This window comes from Ipomoea nil, unplaced genomic scaffold, assembly GCF_001879475.1.
Source record: "Ipomoea nil cultivar Tokyo-kokei standard unplaced genomic scaffold, Asagao_1.1 scaffold2848, whole genome shotgun sequence".
In the NCBI taxonomy this organism is placed as follows: Eukaryota; Viridiplantae; Streptophyta; class Magnoliopsida; order Solanales; family Convolvulaceae; genus Ipomoea; species Ipomoea nil.
Genome location: NW_017619276.1, coordinates 749,666 through 769,424, shown reverse-complemented (window position 1 = coordinate 769,424; position 19,759 = coordinate 749,666). Strand labels below are relative to the sequence as shown.

At 32.8% G+C, this 19,759-nt stretch overlaps 2 protein-coding genes across 2 annotated transcripts; one reads left to right on the top strand and one right to left on the bottom strand.

The window, feature by feature from the left end:
- The first annotated feature begins 10,035 nt into the window (after window positions 1–10,035).
- Window positions 10,036–13,464, top strand: LOC109160463 (protein arginine methyltransferase NDUFAF7, mitochondrial). Its single transcript, XM_019308750.1, has 10 exons — window positions 10,036–10,335; window positions 10,444–10,505; window positions 10,714–10,857; window positions 10,979–11,089; window positions 11,202–11,406; window positions 11,639–11,697; window positions 12,217–12,269; window positions 12,360–12,582; window positions 12,835–12,943; window positions 13,065–13,464. The coding sequence occupies exons 1-10, from the start codon at window positions 10,131–10,133 to the stop codon at window positions 13,325–13,327; spliced, it is 1,434 nt and encodes a 477-aa protein (XP_019164295.1). The 5' UTR covers window positions 10,036–10,130; the 3' UTR covers window positions 13,328–13,464.
- A 790-nt stretch (window positions 13,465–14,254) lies between these two features.
- On the bottom strand, window positions 14,255–19,522 carry LOC109160570 (pre-mRNA-splicing factor SYF1). The gene is made up of 6 exons (XM_019308856.1): window positions 19,212–19,522; window positions 17,326–18,841; window positions 16,568–16,752; window positions 16,310–16,480; window positions 15,299–15,754; window positions 14,255–14,841 (listed from the first exon to the last, which is right to left on the bottom strand). Exons 2-6 carry the CDS (start codon window positions 18,812–18,814, stop codon window positions 14,401–14,403), a joined length of 2,742 nt encoding a protein of 913 aa, XP_019164401.1. The 5' UTR covers window positions 18,815–18,841; window positions 19,212–19,522; the 3' UTR covers window positions 14,255–14,400.
- Between the last annotated feature and the right edge of the window lie 237 nt (window positions 19,523–19,759).

Sequence of the window (19,759 nt, the reverse complement as noted above, 5' to 3'; positions counted from 1 at the left end):
ATTATCATGTACTATGTTCATAATATTTGTTCTATATATTTACAAAAATACACCATAAACATACATAAATTAATACACCATGTTTAATACTGTAGTGTATATCTAGGACCATGTGACATGGTGGGGGCTTAGATTCTTTGGCTCAAAATGTTTGAGAAAATATAGAACAGATACTACCTTTTAAAGAATCATGAGTATTTAAAAAAAATTATTAACTACAAAATATTTCTTTATGGTTATAATATTAATAATAATAAAATATAATTAATAATAACACAACAATAACAATACATTGGTATCGGGTTGTTCCTTTAAGTGAGAGGTGATAGGTTCGAACCTCACTTAACACAAGTAGTGTGTATATATGTAGGGTATCCCCCTTCTTGCAAAAAAAGTATCACAATATACTTATGCCCTTATAGGTTATTTTACATGTAATTAGTTAAGAATAAATAACTTTATCAAACACCTTTCTATAATAAACTAATATTATCGACTGGTCAAACCAAGTAACACAATCAACTATTAGCTAATTGTCAAACACCTCCTAAATCTACATCATATGCATTTCCATTCACGTTCATAATATTTTTTCTATATTTTCATAAAAATAAAGCATAATGTACATAAATATTACATTACATACACATCATGTTTAATAACATTAATTTGTACTTTGTACATAATATTTATTTGGCACAAGTGTCAAATAGGCCCATCTACTACTGCGAAGTGCTCAATTCCCACCATGAACTAAATTAAGTGTCAAATAGGCCCATTTACCCGCTAAATTTGTTCAATTAACTTTTTTTTATAGGTTACCAACAGGTTACCTATTTATTAATTATTAAATAAATAAATAAATAAATAAAATAATTAATTTTAAAAAAAAAATAGCCACCGGCTGTCAGCGAGGACAGCCGGTGGCTATTATCTTTTTTTTTTTTTTTAAATTTTAATTATTTTATTTTATTTATTTATTTTTAATAATTAATAAATAGATAACCTGTTGGTAACCTGTAAAAAAAGTTAATTGAACAAATTTAATTAGTAGATGGACCTATTTGACACTTAATTTAGTTCGTGGTGGGAATTGAACATTTCACAGTAGTAGATGGGCCTATTTGACACTTGTGCCTATTTATTTTTATATAATCATAAATCTAAACATTAATGTACATAAACATTACACTAGCTAAATGTACATCATATGTATTTTCATTCACTATGTAATAGATTCATAATATTTCTTTTATATGTTTGTTGGAATAATAATATTTCTTTTATATGTTTGTAAAAATAAAGCTTAATCTATACTATATATAAAAACAAAATCCTGAAATTTTAATTTTCAGCACAATTCCTAAAAAATCTCTCTTCCTACTAAAATATATTGATTTCTACTTTCTCATTCGTACCATAAGTCTGGGTTAAAGTTCTATTATAATATTATAAAATAGTGTAATACAATTCCTATTGTAATCTATCTATACTATATATAAAAACAAAATCCTGAAATTTTAACTTCCCGCCCAATTCCTAAAAAAATTCCTCTTCCTAATAAAATATATTGATTTCTACTTTCCCATTCGTACAATAATTCTTGGTTAAAATTTTATTATAATATTATAAAATAGTGTAATACAATTCCTATTGTAATCTATACTATATATAAAAACAAAATCCTGAACTTTTAACTTCCCGCCTCAATTCCTAAAAAATCTCTCTTCCTAATAAAATATATTGATTTCTACTTTCCCCTTCGTATAATAATTCTGGGTTAAAATTCTGTTCTAATATTATAAAATAGTGTAATACAATTCCTATTGAAATCACGTATTTTTTCGAGATCTATCCACCGCAAACTGCCGTAGGCGGTTTGGCCCACCAATTTCTAAAAAAAATGCTTTATAATTTGTCAAATTATATAATTATGGAATAATTAATGATGCTAATAGAAATCCTAGAAGAATATAAAATTGAAGAATATTTAATTGTTGTGACTCACGGAATACAATACAAGAATATTTAATTATGGTTATATTATTATTGTGCCTCACGGCCATTATATACTAACAGAATTTGAAAAGAAACTAATAACAATATAATAATAATAATATAAGTGGTAATAATAATATTTAAAAGTAATTAAGTGTTAATAATAATAGTAAGAATATTAACGCAAGAATTATAACATAGAATAAATCGTAATAATTAATAACTATAGTTTAGGATTAAATTTGGAATTGTCAGGAAAGATAAGCAACCTGTGGTGAAATTAACTCTTAAATAATTATATATTGATTTAAATATTTTTAATATATTACAACAATTCTATTTCGTGCATTGCACGGGTGAAAATACTAGTGTACATAAAATTGCATTACAAGTGCTGCTATGCATTATGTTTAATACTCACTCTGTCCCATTTTATGTGTCTTACTTTCCTTTTTAGTCTGTCCCAAAATGTTGTCCACTTTCCAAAATTGAACATCACCATCATTCTACTTTTTTCAAATTACCCTTCTAGCTTTTGCTTTCTTTATTGTTTTTATTTCCAAAAGTGAAAAGGTGAGGGACATAATTGGAAAGTGCATAACATTTACTTTAATTCATTAAAAAACGTGCAAAAAGTAAATGAGACATCCAATTTCGTCATGCACAATATTCATAATATTTGTTTTATATTATCATAAACTTAAAATTATATATATATATATATATATATATATATATATATATATATATATATATATATATATATATAGAAAAACGCTCATATGTGGTCATGTCATTAGGTGTGGTCGTGTGGTCGTATATGTGTCGTTGAATCAGTTTAATCTAAAGGCTGTGGTAATTCTGAGGATTTTCGCGCGTTTTAGTAAGTGGGGGTGTTATGGTAATTACAGTGACCATTTATAGCGGGCGGGTTCCAGAATACACCAACAGTGTTGACAACATACACCAATAGTGTAATAAAACACACCACAGTGGAACACACTAATGGTGTATTCCCGTGTTATGGTAATTACAGTGGCCATTTATAGCGGTCGAGTTCCAGAATACACCAACAGTGTTGACAACATGCACCAATAGTGTAATAAAACACACAACAATGTGATTTTCCTTATTCCGGTGTTTTATGACAAGTTTACCCTTACAGTTCGCTGGGTAGAAGAATGTGCGCGAAAATACTGAAAAAATCTTGATTAATATGATTCATTAGATCTATCTAATCTAATGGTCTATAATTGACCATATGACCACACCTAACAACATGGCCACATGTGATCACTCCTCTATATATATATATATATATATATATATATATATATATATATATATATATATATATATATATATATATATATATAGAAAAACGCTCATATGTGGTCATGTCATTAGGTGTGGTCGTATCTGTGTCGTTGAATCAGTTTAATCTAAAGGCTGTAGTAATTCTGAGGATTTTCGCGCGTTTTAGTAAGTGGGGGTGTTATGGTAATTACAGTGACCATTTATAGCGGGCGGGTTCCAGAATACACCAACAGTGTTGACAACATACACCAATAGTGTAATAAAACACACCACAGTGAAACACACCAATGGTGTATTCCCGTGTTATGGTAATTACAGTGGTCATTTATAGTGGTCGAGTTCCAGAATACACCAACAGTGTTGACAACATGCACCAATAGTGTAATAAAACGCACAACAATGTGATTTTCCTTATTCCGGTGTTTTATGACAAGTTTACCCTTACAGTTCGCTGGGTAGAAGAATGTGCGCGAAAATACTGAAAAAATCTTGATTAATATGATTCATTAGATCTATCTAATCTAATGGTCTATAATTGACCATATGACCACACCTAACAACATGGCCACATGTGATCACTCCTCTATATATATATATATATATATATATATATATATATATATATATATATATATATATATATATATATATATATAAACTTTTAGGTTTATACTTTATTCGAAAAGTTGGCTTAGCTTACATGATTAATGTTTTAATAGGTGTCAGTTCTAGTTTAGTAATATTCATTGAAGCTTGTAAGTATAAAAATTTCAAGTTGCTATTTGGTAAAAAAATATTTTTGAGCATGGCCCTACAGAGTAGGGAGTGCTCTCCAATTACGTTAGAAAATGTCTTGAAAATTTCATTTCAGTTTTCGTGATATGTTGCTAATTATGCAAACTGCATGAAATAGTACAAAGACTAATAACTCGCACCGATACTCTATAAAGACAGCCATATAGGTCTATATTCACGCATAATAAGCTAACAAATAACATGTCTGCATTATGCACTTTATTCATAATATTTATTCTATATAATTATAAATCTAAACCTTAATGTACATAAACACTAAACTGCGAGTATAACATATATACTTTCATTCACTTTATAGTGGATTCATAATTTTCCTTCTATATACTTATAAAAACAAAGATTAATGTACAAAAGAATAATAATAATGACTTTATGTACTTGTAAATTTATTTTTTATTTAAAAAAAATATCAATATGATTGTAATTTAAAAGATATCAAATATGGCTTTTTATTGATATCTTATACATTAATTTTTTTTTTTTTTTGTATAAAAAGAAAAAAAATAAATTTTAAGTTTGGAAAAAAAATTAATGAAAAAAAAAGTGTCAAGTGCATGAAACAACATGCACACTGGTCGTCTGGTCCATGAGATAACTATAGGACAAATGGGGTAATAACTTGGGTTGAACAATCCAATAAGACAAGCCTATAGGACTCGCATGCCTCCGAAGCGTTCCCATGCTTTCAATTTCCATAACAAAACAATGATTTTAATAATTCTTTTTTTTTTTTTTGAAAACAATGATTTTAATAATTCAAATGTCATCATTGCACTAATATATATATATATATATATATATATATATATATATATATATATATATATATATAGGTAACGTTCCACCTGGCTAGATAACTTGAATATAATAATGAGAATTTTGTAATATAAGAGAGGTTGTGTATAACTTCTCCTATCCCCCAAGGGTCAAATGGAACTTAGAATGCAGGAAATTGAAGTATGTATTCAATATGGGAAATAATGAGAATTATATTCTCAATCATTATACTATGAATCGTGCATGATAGATTTACATTATAAAGGTAAACCATTATCATATATATTTATTTTTAGTATAATGAATATTCATTTTTAATATATTATAGATTTTTTTTAACGTATTACATATTTATTTTTAATATACTATATAAAAAATAACAATCAATACATTAAAAATTTAAAATAAACATTTATTAGTGATTCACTTAGCAATATGGACCATCATATTGGTGGTCCACTTATCAATGGTTTGTCATTATGTTAGTAAATACAAAAACTCATATATGTATGTGATAAGTGTGTAATTGTTTATATTTTCACATTATATTTAAATTTATTTTGCTTGTAATTTGTTATAAATTTGTCCAAATTAAAATGTCCCTTATTTGATTCATTTGCATGTTTAGGTGTAGTAATTGATTATTGAAATGAATTGAATGATTTTTAAAGCATTTTTGGTGCATTTAGAGTCAGAAGCAAAGTAAACTAAGAAGATGGTTAAAATACTTTCAAAGAGAGCCAAAGAGTGTGTTTTCAATGGTTTTGATGATGTGAGCAAACCAATGCAAAAGTGGAGCAAAAAATAATAAGTTGAAATTCTCGCACAACATGACCACTGATTGATCATATCTCAGCATAGAAATGTCCAAATTAAGTTATTCTTGCACCATTGGAAATCCGGCTCAAGGAGCTACAACTTTAATGAAGATCATCGATCAAATCCAATTCTAACGTTAAAAATGTCAAAAACAGAAAGGAACAGGTTATGTCCATGAAGATCCATATGTTGAACCCGATCGTTCATTAGGGCGTTCTCTACTACATTTCTTCGAGTTGAATTGCATTCTGCTTGGTAATGAACTGTTGAGAGATGATCATTCCATAGGTTGTTCTTAAGTACTCTATCTTCTATATAAGTGCATTTTTAGTCATTTTTTCATAATTTTGACCCATGGATTAACTATTTTACTTCAACTCCTTTCATATTTTAGGTCAGGTATATTAGGCTTAGATTTAAATTTCTTTACATTTTGGAAGCTTGTAATCATAGATGTAATGCTTGGATTCCAAGGTTTATCATCCCGTAATAGATAAGTTTTTCTTTTCTTTCTATCTCTTTCTTTTATGCTATTTGTGCTTAATTCTTGTATTTTTGATGACGTTTATACTTAATATATGCATGTGTGAGTAATTAGTTTATGGACTTAGGTTAAAATTGTATAATCTATTTGATGCTCAATTTTGATTTGTGTGCATGAAGAATTCTAGGCTACAATGAGAGTTGTGTCAAGATTATATTCCAAATCACTCCTTACATAAACTTGATTTCTCTCTATGAAAATAGGGGGAATTGAGAGATTTTGATGTTGTGTGCTTGAATAACTTAGAGTATTCCTACCTGCATCCCCTCAATTCTTTGGTTGTGTGATTTTTCCTCAATAATCCGTAGGTTAATTATGTATGTTATACATTTAGAAGATAATGCTCTATAACGTACTTTAAGTCCTATTTCTTTTATTTTGTGTCATTCTCTTGTTAATATGTGTGTGTGTGTGTGTGTTTTTTTTTTTTTTTTTTTTTTTTTTTTTTTTTTTTTTTTTTTTTTGTGGAAATTATTAATATGTGTTTGTTCTTTCTTAAATTTGTATGTTGGATCAAAGGAGACAATATTTTTTAGATGAAAGTTATATAATTTTAAAACACATAGTGTCATCACTCATTGGTCATTAGTTTATTACTAACCAAACATCACTTTTTTTGTGGTTCTATACTTCAATGCTTGGTGGGGTTGGTGGCTAATATCCATTATATGTAACGCATCTTAATCATTGACAGAGAATGAAAGCTTTGTTGTACAACATAAAAGTAATATAGTACACTTAATTGAAAGAGTTGTTTGGTTCAAACACTGAAAGATATCGAGGAATTATTCAACGAGCAAGAAAGATTAGAATACGATGATGATTACGTTAGAAGAAGAATATGTAATTATAGGTTATATTTAATGGTTGATTTGCATCTTCAAGTTATCAAATCATTTTGAAATTTATAGAGTTAAATATAAATATTTTTTGGTACATCAGAGAATACAAAAAAAGTGAAACATTTACGATCTAATATTTTGTGTATCAAAGCGCTAAAAGCATCTAATCAAAGTTTATCCATTATATTATGCTATTCGGGATTATCTAACATAGTAATTCTCGAATCACTTTGTACGCTTGCAATTAGATTTGAGATTGCTAATTTTATATTTATTGAGTAAACCATGTTAACATATATTTTAATTTCAACATGTTATAATTATTACATACTTTATAATATAATTATTACAAACTATGAAAAAAATGAGAATATGTTTTTTATAGATACGAAAATATGAAGACTATAGTATACATATCGTAGTTATAAGAGCTTATTAATAATAGTAAAGAGTAAAAGAGGGAAGCATGCGTGTATAAATACAATACCCACTATATATATATAATATGTTATCCATCCAGTGAGTGAATTAATTAACCACATTTGAGTAGGTGATCTGATATGCATGCATCCAATTAAGGAGTTGTGGTTTGACACATTTGCCCAACTTGCTTTGGTGTGTTGTGTGGTTGTGTAAGTAGTTATGTTCAACCCTCACAAAACAATATTTTGGTAAGTATTATGTAATTCACAGACAATATATAGGGTCAAGTTCTCGGACAGATATGACTTTTCGTGTAGTTGTACGGTTATTCATAATTAAGTGCGCATAAATGCACTACAAAATGTTCAGAAATGCATTATTATGTTTGGTGTATTTTGTAGTGCATTTATACATAACGAATGGTGCAATCCGCACCAACCGCACGAGAAGCTCTATTTGCATTTGATCATATTCATATATATATATATATATATATATATATATATATATATATATATATATATATATATATATATATATATAAGTGAAACAAGAGGATTAATCATAACTATTGATTTTGTCAAAATCAACAGCTCAGAATGAAGATAATTTTTTTTAAAAAAAATACGGTGGATTATGGTAATTTTGTGTATGTTGAAAGTTTAAGGTACGTAATTGTAAAGTTTAAGGTGCGTATTTTCAAAGCTTAAGGTGCGTCATTTTAACACTTAAGGTGTACCATTTTAACACTTAAGGCGCGTCAGCTCTACACATGCATAAGTTCTACACTTAAGGTGAGCCTTTTTAACAAGGTGCACCATTTAAACATTTAAGGTGCGTTATTTTAACACTTAAGGTGCGTCATTTTAACACTTAAGGTATGTCATTTTAACACTTCAAGTGCGTTATTTTAACACTTAAGGTGCATCATTTTAACACTTAGGCCAACGGGGTGTTTCCGTGTGTGGTTGGGAGGATGGAATTAGGAAGGAAATATATTGCAATTCGGTGGGAAAAGAATAAGGTATGAATAATGTAGGAATTCAAATTACATTGTTTGGTACGGGGAATAGAATTATTGGAAATGAGAAGGCAAACGTGATATAAAGACTTAAATGACCTTGTGTAATAATAATAATAACAATAACTATCACTAAGGATACTTTTGTCATTTATTCTATTTTTGCCTTCCCACGAGCATTGAATTGCAATTGAATAAAGGAGGGAATTGTAATTCAGTGGAATTGCAATTCTCTCCCATCAAACAATGTAATTGAGGCCTTCATTAAATTACAATTCAATTAAGGTGCATCAGTTTGACATTTTAAGATGTGTCAATACGACCCTTAAAGTGCGTCAGTTTGAAACTTAAGGTGCATAATTTTGAACCTTAAGGTGCATTAGTTCAACAGTGATATGAGGAGAATGTATCCCGTTCACAAGAAGTGCATTTTTTTAAAAAAATTTCTTGATTTGAGTTGTTGATCTAGATTAGATCAACGACTCATATCTCACCTCATATTTCACATGGGAGGCTTTTTGCACGTGTGTATATATATATATATATATATATATATATATATATATATATATATATATATATATATATATATATATATATATATATATATATATATATATATATATATATATATATATATATAGGAGACGAATCATGTGAGAACAACATGCCCAGCAAAGGAATGAGAACCCATCGCAGCTACCCATATGTTCAGATCTAACGGATCAGAAACAATGCTTTTTTTTAAAAAAACGCGATAGTATTATATATATAGGAGACGAATCATGTGAGAACAACATGCCCAGCAAAGGAATGAGAACCCATCGCAACTATCCATATGTTCAGATCTAACGGATCAGAAACAATGCTTTAAAAAAAACGCGATAGTATTTTTGTAAATAATTGAACTTTGTGAGTTGTGACTTTGTGGAATTGTGTTTTGATTCTTTAAATCTTTAATTCTTTATACCATTTACAATTCTAGTTATTTTTTAGGTTAATATTTAACTTGTTCATGAACATGTATGCAACCATTATTAAACGAACACTAAACGAGCTTGTTGGTGAATATTATTAAACGAAAACAAACAACTTTGTTTACAAATTTTTAGCAAACAAACCTACAACTATTTAGACTTTGTTTGTTTATGAATCGAGCTCTAAAATTTGTTCATGTTCGTTTATCTTAATAAATGAACATAAACAAACACTTACCAAATACGAACACGAATGATTTACTGAAAGCTCTGTTCGCTAATACCCTAATTTCTATTTAGACAATTCAAAATTCAGGAGCAACATTTATAAAGTTGATGGTTAATATATACACCCGTTTAAACAATTTAAGAGTAACATTTATATTACTTAGAATTAAAGAGTGATATTTATAATTAGTAAAGGCATAAATTACATTTTTTTCTCATTATTGTTTTTTTGTATCATATACGTATTGATTACTCTTAAATTACTTTTGTTTGTTTGTTTGTTTGGTTTCCAAGTTTCCATCTTCGGTAAATTTTACAGCAGCAGTTTGTGAGTGTATCAGTTTCAGGACGCTGAAAAAGCTTTGGAAATGTTGAGAAGTTTACTTCTCCGCGCTTCGACACGACGCCGTTTCTCGCACGCGATTGCTCCATCGCTCTCACTTCGTCGTTGTTCTTCCCGTCCTTCAGGATTTGCAAACGGTACTTTCGTCGAACAGTTGGAGGATGCAAATGCCGCTCCACCGCCGTCCGCCAAAATCTCCGTCGACCGCTCCGGCTTATACAATGTTCCTGGTAATTGCTTCATCCCGTCATTTTCAATTTTTGATTTCTTGGTTTTAATCGTACGAGTACTGCGATCTTTGTGGAGTTTGGCTGTGCTTGATTGCTTGTAAATTGCAGAGCATTCGCATGAACCGTCGTCCGATTCTGAGCTTGTTAAGCATCTAAAGAGCATTATCAAGGTTTTACATTCTTTTCAATTTTCATTTTTATATGTGACTATAAGTGATTTAAGTGTTTTGCAGGCACTAATTTTTGGTTTTCTGTGAATGATGTTGAATTTTTGAAATGATAAATGCACTGCCATAATGAATTAGATAACTTTTACAGCCAAAACTCTATCTTTGTTAATATTTGTATCTGAGTATCTTGGGCTGGTGAGCTTTTCAGTTCAGAGGGGGTCCTATCTCAGTTGCAGAGTATATGGAAGAAGTCTTGACAAACCCAAAGGCAGGGTTCTATATTAATCGTGATGTGTTTGGAGCAGAAGGTGATTTTATTACCTCTCCTGAAGTAAGCCAGATGTTTGGAGAGGTAATTTGGCTTCTAATGGATATTACATACACATTGGAACCTTTGGTTGTTGTGCTGGAAAAGCATAAAGTTCCAAACTTGCTCCAATAAGAGTTGTTCTGATTACTCCTTATCTTTATAGATGATGGGCGTTTGGGCAATGTGTCTCTGGGAGCAAATGGGACAACCAAGTAAAGTAAATTTGGTTGAGCTAGGACCGGGCAGAGGAACTCTCGTGGCTGATCTTCTACGGGTATAATGGATATATAGTCTCCCTGATAATTCTTCAAGGGTATTGCATACTTTGATAGCTTTATACTGTGTTTGGCAATTGTTATATGACTTGTGTCTATTGCACCTTGCAGGGCACATCAAAGCTTAAACACTTCACAGGATCACTGCATGTACACATGGTTGAATGTAGTCCAACCCTGCAGAAGCTTCAATACAAGGCCTTGAAGTGCCAAAATAAGAATGATACAGGTGGAAATGCAGCGGACCATATCGTTAGCACAATAGCAGGAACTCCTGTATCATGGCATGCTACATTGGAACAGGTTCCAACTGGATGTAAGAAATTATAAGAGCTTCATTACATTGATATGTATTCTATGAATTATAAAGCAATTGAATGCTGTCTCTTGCTTCACAACTAATATATTTCTGTGGACGTAAATCTGCATTTCTGTCTTTTTCTGGCATTACTTAATCTAGGTATTTATTTACCCCTTCAATCTATCATATGATTGAAACTCTGCAGAAATTATTTTAAAAAAATTTCTATTTCTTTTAAAAATTTCAGCTCCCACTATCATCATAGCACATGAGTTTTATGATGCCTTACCAGTGCACCAATTTCAGGTTTGTATATTCATCTCTTTCTGCAACTGTTGGTTAATATACTTTTTTGGCAAAAAGCATGGTGCACTAATGTTTACTGTTAGTGAACTGATTGTCAACTTTCAATTTTTGAACTTTGTACTGAAACTGAATATTCACAATTTCACATTCTATGAATTGAATGTTCACATTTTGCATTGCTCTGGTGCCCTATATTTGGACTCTAATTTGTTCATCTGATAGGTTTCCTTGACTAGTTTTTTTTTTTTTTTTTTTTTTTTTTTTTTTCTAATCGTTTCTATCCCCTACTCAATTTATGCCTGACTTTCAAATCCTCATGGGATATCCTTCACTTAGAATTACATCTACATGCAGGAAATGTGATCATGAGATCCTAGAAGAAGAATTATGATGTATTAGATCTTAAATGTGTTTCTTAAATTACTTGATATTTGTAGGAAACGGCTGACCTGATTTTCTGAATACATAATACCTTGTTTATTTCTTCACATTTGCCTGTGTTTTAAAATCTGTGTACAGAGAGCATCTCATGGCTGGTGTGAGAAAATGGTAGACATTACTGAGAATTCCATGTAAGTTGTAATTACAGTTGGACTTCTACTGCCTTGTATGAAAATTTGAACCCCCAGTCACTTCTTCTGTTTTTGTATTCTACTCAATAGGTTCCGTTTTGTATTGTCTCCACATCCTACCCCTTCAACTCTCTATCTCATGAAGCGCTGCAAGTGGGCTGAAAATGAAGAAATAGCGAAGCTTGAACAGATTGAGGTATGCCCTAAAGCAATGGATCTGACTCGGGCAATTGCTGACAGAATAGGTTCAGATGGTGGCGGGGCTCTTATAATTGATTATGGCCTGAATGGAATAGTCTCAGATAGTCTTCAGGTCTGTCTCCTGCACCTTCTCTCTCTCTCTCTCTTTTTTTTTTTTTTTTTTTTTTTTTAAATCTCCTGCGCCATTAGCATTTAATTTTAGAACATATTGAAATATTAAAGCTGTGTATAGTCTTATTTTATAGGCATTTTATGCAACTTGTCTATTGCTCAGTTGAAATTTTTTTGCTATATAATATTGCTCGAGGAGACTATTTGTGCCATTTGTACGTAACTATGCAGCAGTATTCCAAATTCCATGCAGGCAATTCGAAAACATAAGTTTGTTAACATACTGGATAACCCTGGAACAGCGGATCTAAGTGCTTATGTTGATTTTCCTGCAATTAGGCATTCTGCCGAGGAGGCTTCAGGTACACTCACATTTTCTCAATATTTAAACTACGTATCCTCTTTTTGTTCTCATGTCTATGATCGGTGTTCCTAAAAGGAAATTGAACTACTGATAGAACTGAAAAGAAAATGTGATTACAGAAAATGTATGTGTACACGGGCCAATCACTCAGTCTCAACTCCTTGGCTCTCTTGGAATAAACTTCCGAGTTGAAGCATTGATGGAGAACTGTACCGATGAGCAGGCTGAATCCCTAAGGACCGGATACTGGCGGCTGGTGGGTGATGGTGAAGCCCCGTTTTGGGAGGGTCCAGAAGACCAAGTGCCCATTGGAATGGGAACTCGGTATTTGGCAATGGCGATTGTTAACAAGAACCAAGGTGTTCCTATTCCATTTCAATGAACTTTTTTGAACGATTCTCTTACATTTCCATAGAGCATTTTTGTAAACTAACGTTTTCTGTTTTACGTTTTCCGTTTTGTTAAATGTATCTTGTTTGTTGTAGAACATAGTATAGAGTTGGTGTTTCAGACTAGTTTAAGGTTATCCAATTTTCCACCAATGTTGGAAAACTTTAGCTCTATTAATAACATCAGCAAATTTTCAAAAAAAAAAAAAAAAAAAAAAAACATCAGCAACAGTTGACATTTGAATTGTATACCCAAAAAAATTATTTTAAAGTTATTTTAATTCTTTTATACTTGTGATTTTATCTCTAAAGCTTTCCTTTTGAAATGTTATTGCCTATGATGTATAGAAACTTTGAGGGGTATAGTTTTTCTATTTTGAAAATATTGCCTTCAAAATTTTCCAAAACTCATTTTAGAAATTTTTGTCATTTCTTAATTAATCAAAAGTTTTTTTTTTTTTTTTTTTTTTTTTTTTTTTTTTTTTTTTTAATGTTGAACCATTATTTTTTTTTAGTATTACTGATTCTGTTACAATGTAGTATCTATTTATACTTTCCCAACATAGAGCCATTCACTGCTTGACTACAAAGTCTTTGTCATGTTGAACCAAAACACTTTTTTGGTACTCCAAAAAGATAGAGTTCTCTTGCTTTTTTGACATCTTGAGTCTTTTCCAATTTCTCAAAAAGAAAAAGTCTTCTCCAATTCTTTTTATAGCACTATAATCAAAATTATATGAATAATTGATATTTTATATTTATGTGATAACGATTTAGCACATGAATATCATATTTTTAATCATGAAACTAAAACTAATATTTACACATTTCCTTTTCCCCCATTTCAATGGCTATTGCCATAGTGACCTGAAAATTGCTTTTAACAAAACTATTAAATCATGTAAATTAAACAAACGATGTTAAACAAAGTAACTAAAAGGGTTAAGTCAATCCATGTTAAAGAAAATCATCATTTACATTTAGAATAGTGATCTTTTGTGTTTTTTTTTTTTTTTTTTTGGTAAAAAGATCAAAATTGCTACAAATAAAGTCAAAGAACAAGTGTCTAGGAGGCTTGTCTCCGTCGCTTTATCCTCTCAAGTGCACCCAGATGACTGTCTGAACCATCACCACCCTCGTCTTTCTCAGATTCTTCCCTCTTACGGACTAAGCCTCCAAACACAGCATCGGGTACATCTTTTTGTGCAATCTCAACTTTCCCTTCATCATCTTCTTCTCCTTCAGAATCACTTTCATCAGGAAGCTCGATGTCCTCGTTGTTTGCAGTAGTCTTCTGTGCACCAGATTCTACAACACCTGCACTCACAAATCCAACTACCCTACTCTTATCTCTTGAGTCTGTTTCATTTACATTGGGCTCCAACTGCCTTTCTATGGCAGCCATTTGGTCATCATCGACTCCTGCCTGTTTCAACACATCCTTTGCTTCCTCAAGTGTCTGCATCTGATCCTTCTGCATGAGGAGTTCGGGAAGAATGTTGTGTGTCTGCAGAACATGAAAGAATGTGATGAGGAATGTAGCCCACATTAGGGTGGGGGGAAATAAAAACAGGAAGAGCAAAACACTCAACCTCTGTTTCATAGAACCAAGCTTTGCTTTTTTTTTTTTTTTTTTTTTTGGGGGGTGGGGTCTCATTCCATGCAGGAAATTTTACAAATAGAAAGTAATTGGTTGATACGTATGGTCAAATCAGTCATATTCTGTTACAAGGTATGCTGCAGGTTTAAGTATAAAAAACTAATGCAGAAACAGTTTGGCATATCATCTTATCCACAGGAGATTATATCAAATAACAAAGTGAAAGATTTCATCCCTTAGTAGTAAAAATGTAAAATCAAATGAAGTTAGATGAATTCTTGTAAATGCACAAAACAAATATATAGCAGTTCAATTTAAAGAAAACTATACAAGTTCCAAACGGGGTCAGAAAATGAAATATTACCTGACTATAGCTGGCAGAAGTGCTTCTCTTCATACGGAGCATCTCACGGAAGGTGTCCTCATTTCCATGTTGTACCTCAAATTCATTCCATTTATCCCAGAAGTCAGGGTCAGATCGCGGGTCTGCATAGTTAGATGCATGCTTGTATAATACACGGGCACGATCAATCTCTCCCAGACTCTTCTCAAGTTCAGCATACTTTAGGCACATGGTTTTCACATCCTTGTTGTTTGGAAGTCCTGTATTAATTGCCTGTTCATATATTTCTCTTGTTTTAGGAACCCCAAAGATCTCAGCCGCACGAGCTATGTAAATCTCATACATGCTTAATTTCTCATTAGCTGGAACAGCTTTGGTAGCTAGATCATAAACAATCATGGCCCTCTTGGCAAGACCATAATCTTCCTCTAGTTTAGCATATTGCAAAAACAATGGCTTGACCGCATCAGCAGGAGCCTAATAAAAGTTGAAAGCATAAAAAAGTCAACACATTAACATTTGATATCAAAATAATAAGTCAATCACAGATGATATGGTACCGTGATAACAGTTAAGAAATTGGGCATGCTAGTAGTTTATTTCTCGATTTCAAAGAAAATACTCAGTAATCAGTGACATAAAAGGGGAGACGCATAATAATTGTTTAACACTGCAGTATTAAATACATGTCCTGGAAACAGAGATATATATAAGATGACCAAAGAAAAGGTATTTGAGCAAATACTGATGTCTTAATTATCAGTGGCTAAGCTATGGCTTGATTAAAAAACAAGTTATGAATATTGGCAAGTTAATAAATTGAGTTAAAACTTAGTTTGATTATTGTATGAAACCATCATAATCATTGAGCAGATATTCAGATATGCAATTTGGACTTTGGAACAAACATTTTAAAAATATAAATACTATAAATCAAGAAATAACTTGAAGCATAAGAATTGAAAATAGAAGGAAATAGAAATAACACCACAAAAGAACTGTACAAACAGAATATAAATGACAGTAACATACCACTTCAACAGCATGCTCAAATAATTCTCGAGCTCGTTCTAATTTTGACTTCCCATATCTTTTGACAAACTTGGAAAGATAGGTAGTCCATATGTCCTTTACATGTGGGTATTTAAAAATCTTGACGCCTCTCTCATAAACTTTGAATGCTTCCTCGAAGAATTTATGATCCTGGAAAAGAAGTTAAAAATAGAATATTAATCTCATTCTAAAGGATTGTAATCTTCCATTGGAAATAAGATATAAAGCAGTACGTACCTCCAAAAGCATTGCATAATTAATAATGATTTGGGGTGTGGCAATCTTAAGATCTAAAATCCTCTCATAGACTGCCTTAGTTGACTCTAATGTACCCAGGCTCTCCTCCAAATCCACATAGAACGTCCAAAGCCTAAGGGATTTATGAAGTCTCATCTGAACTGGTTCATTGCCATCAGCAGCAACTGCCAAAAACAATATTGAACATACACCCAATGGTTAGATCCATTGCAGCCTCACAGAATGTTTTCATATACACAAAGTGTCTCATAAAAAACATATTTGATTCTACAATTATGCATTTTCCAACATGTCCCAAAATCTTTTAGCAGCAATTATTACTATGTTGAAAATGAATTGTTAAGTGCTGAATTAGCAGGGACAGTGCATTTCCTCTTTGTGACTGTCGACTTAAAAGTTAAAACTGAGCAATTCATATAAAAACAGTACTCACAATGACAATCAATAACATACTCTAGTATACAAAAAAGCTTTGGAATTTTAGTCATGTAAGTGCATCCCAGTGTCAACCATAAAACGAAGCCCTACTCAGTAAGAAACCATTATGTTTGAACATTTAAATAAGCAAGACAATGAATTCATATCTGTTTTGTGTAACTTCATGCACCTATCATGTAATTAAGCTTGAATAAGCAGTAAGCAGGCTTTCAATTGCAATTGTTAAATATTCTAGCATTGCCAAATTAAAGGTAATGATGGTAAGAAAAAGTCACATTCACAAGAAGGACTAGAATTACCTCTCCTTTTGACCTCAACAGATGGTTCTGCAGTAGCACGCCTCATCAGTTCAAGTGCATGTTTAAAATTTTTGTGCCTAAGTTCCATCTCAGCCCATTCACACCAGACAGCAGCAAGGTGATCCACAGTCTTGTAGTTGACCTGCACTGCCTTATCAAATATCACCCTAGCATTTGCAACATCCTTATGCTTCTCATAGAGTTTTGCAAATGCAACCCACAGTGTATGCGGCTTCCCTACAGCCTTCATTGGGTCTATTGTCCTAACTGCCTCGGTATATGTCAGTATCTGCCGTGTGGGATTCCCTTCAAAAAGCTTCACCCTCCTATGCCATTGCTCTACATTGTGTGGGTTTTGCCTGAGAAGCACACTGTTAGCAAGCTCTGGCCTCCTATCCATAAGATACTCTAGTCTCGCTAATCTCAAATCAACATCCTTATCATCATTCAACCAAAAATTCTTAAGTTTTTTCTCTAATTTTGCTATATTTAATCGATCATCCTCCTCATCTTCCTCCTCTACCCCTTTCTCACCATCACCCTCCTCATCCTCCACATCACTCTCGCTCATCTCCTCCATCTTTAGAGCTAACATACTCTCCTCAAACTGCGAATATGCATCAAAAATTACACTAAAATCTCGAACAGTCACCACTGTGGTCATTCCCTCCTCGAAAATGTCCCTTGCCTTCTCAACTAATTTTCTTCGGATGTAATAATCTGCCAAGGAGGTCCATAGCCTTCCAACCTCATCCGTGAACTTGCGAATCCCTCCCCTAATAATTGCATCCACATTCAACCCTGAAATTTCAGTAGCATGCTGAGTCAACAAATCACACAGCTCCAACCACAGCCGGTGCTTCGTCTTTCCCTTAATTGAATAGAACTGGTCATCATTCAATACTCCAGCCAACCTTTCTGCAGCCTCCTGCCATAACTCTGAATTCACCAAGAACTCAATGAAGTCCTCAATGTGGGAGGGGTCATACTTCAAGTACCGTCTGTAAACCCGGAGCGATGTCTCAATTGGGACCCCCCTCTGACTGACAAAATACAAATAGGGCGCCCAAATCCGATCATGTTGAGTCACCGGCAGTGCACACAGTGCGCGGTCAAACGTGCGGCGGGTGCGGGTCAGCAGCTTTTGCTCCGTTAGGGTTTGCAAGTACATGATCCAAATGCGGGGCATCTTGTGCATAGTGACAAGGGCTCGCTCGAAGGTGTTGTTTAGGGTTTGGTATTGAGAGTTGGTGACAGGGAGGTTGCGGACAAGCTCGAGCCGCTCTCTGAGATAGGCATGCCAAAGCTTGTAGCTGCCAGGGAGAGCTTTCAGAGCACGCTCGTAGATGATAGCACGCTTTTTGAAAGGAGCATCTGGTCGAGCCACCAAGTATCGCCACCACAATTTCAAGCCGAATGGGTTCCTAAGGAGCTCTTCCTCATAGGGAAGGTCATTCTCAGATGGATACAATTCTTTAGGAATAGCCATTCTTCAAGATTTGTTATTCCAATGCACCTACCAGACAGAAAATAACAAATAGGCCGGATTTAGAAAATTAGCACTCCATAAACAATGTAAGTAGGTAAAACTCTATTCATGTATTCATCTTATATACTATTATACATTTATACTATTCTGGGCAGTTCAACTTCAACCTATAAATCTCATAAATCTTCAACTAATTACAACTACAGCAACCGCAACAGTCCGAAGCAGCACAGCCGCCGCCTCCACAGTCCAAGGCGGCGGCAGCAGCAGCAGCCACCGCCTCCACAGGTCCACGCCGGTCGCGCCGGTCGCTGCCTCGCTGGAGAGTGAAGACCTACCTATCTACATCACTACACCACAGCTAGAGTACTAGACTAGATAAGTAAGAACAACTAACCTGCCTCCTCGCCGGTTACTCGCCGCCAGTCGAACGCTCGTCGGCCGTCGCAGTCTCGCAAGTCGCAGGGAGCAGCCGTAGCCCGCAGGAACACCGAAGCAAGAGATTTTTGATTTACCAAATTGGGGATTAGGGTTGAATGGTTTATAAGTAGGTAGTGCCGGCTTGCCGCGGTGAGAGTGAGAAGCGTGAAGGAAAGCAGGTCAGCGCGACTGCACCTCTGTCGGATTCTGCGCGATGTGCTTTCCGGTGGGATGAGTATTTGAAAATAGATATTTAGGGATTTAGGGTTTCGGGTTTCACTTTGCAAACGGAAAATCGTTTAAGGAGACAGCCCTTTATTTATTTAAAGTGTATAAAGATTATCATGGCGTTTTATTGAAAATAAAGAATTAGGGGAAAAAAAAATTATAATTCATTAAGAAAATAATAAGGTGGTAATAAAATAAGAATTCAAATTATGTTTTTGGTAGATAAAAATAGAATTATTTAGTTACTTTTGTTGTTTTTCTTTTTTAAGATGTGTTTATTAGGACTATGTTATCTAT

What these genes read in the sequence shown, in the direction of transcription:
- LOC109160570 (XM_019308856.1), bottom strand. Translation starts at nt 18,814, where the DNA reads ATGGCTATTCCTAAAGAATTGTATCCATCTGAGAATGACCTTCCCTAT. An exon ending in TGTTGAGGTCAAAAGGAGAG is followed by an intron (nt 16,753 to 17,325) that starts GTAATTCTAGTC and finishes TGTTTTTGGCAG; the next exon opens with TTGCTGCTGATGGCAATGAA. An exon ending in TTGAGCATGCTGTTGAAGTG is followed by an intron (nt 15,755 to 16,309) that starts GTATGTTACTGT and finishes AACTTTTATTAG; the next exon opens with GCTCCTGCTGATGCGGTCAA.
- LOC109160463 (XM_019308750.1), top strand. Translation starts at nt 10,131, where the DNA reads ATGTTGAGAAGTTTACTTCTCCGCGCTTCGACACGACGCCGTTTCTCG. An exon ending in TAAGCCAGATGTTTGGAGAG is followed by an intron (nt 10,858 to 10,978) that starts GTAATTTGGCTT and finishes TTATCTTTATAG; the next exon opens with ATGATGGGCGTTTGGGCAAT. An exon ending in TTCTGCCGAGGAGGCTTCAG is followed by an intron (nt 12,944 to 13,064) that starts GTACACTCACAT and finishes ATGTGATTACAG; the next exon opens with AAAATGTATGTGTACACGGG.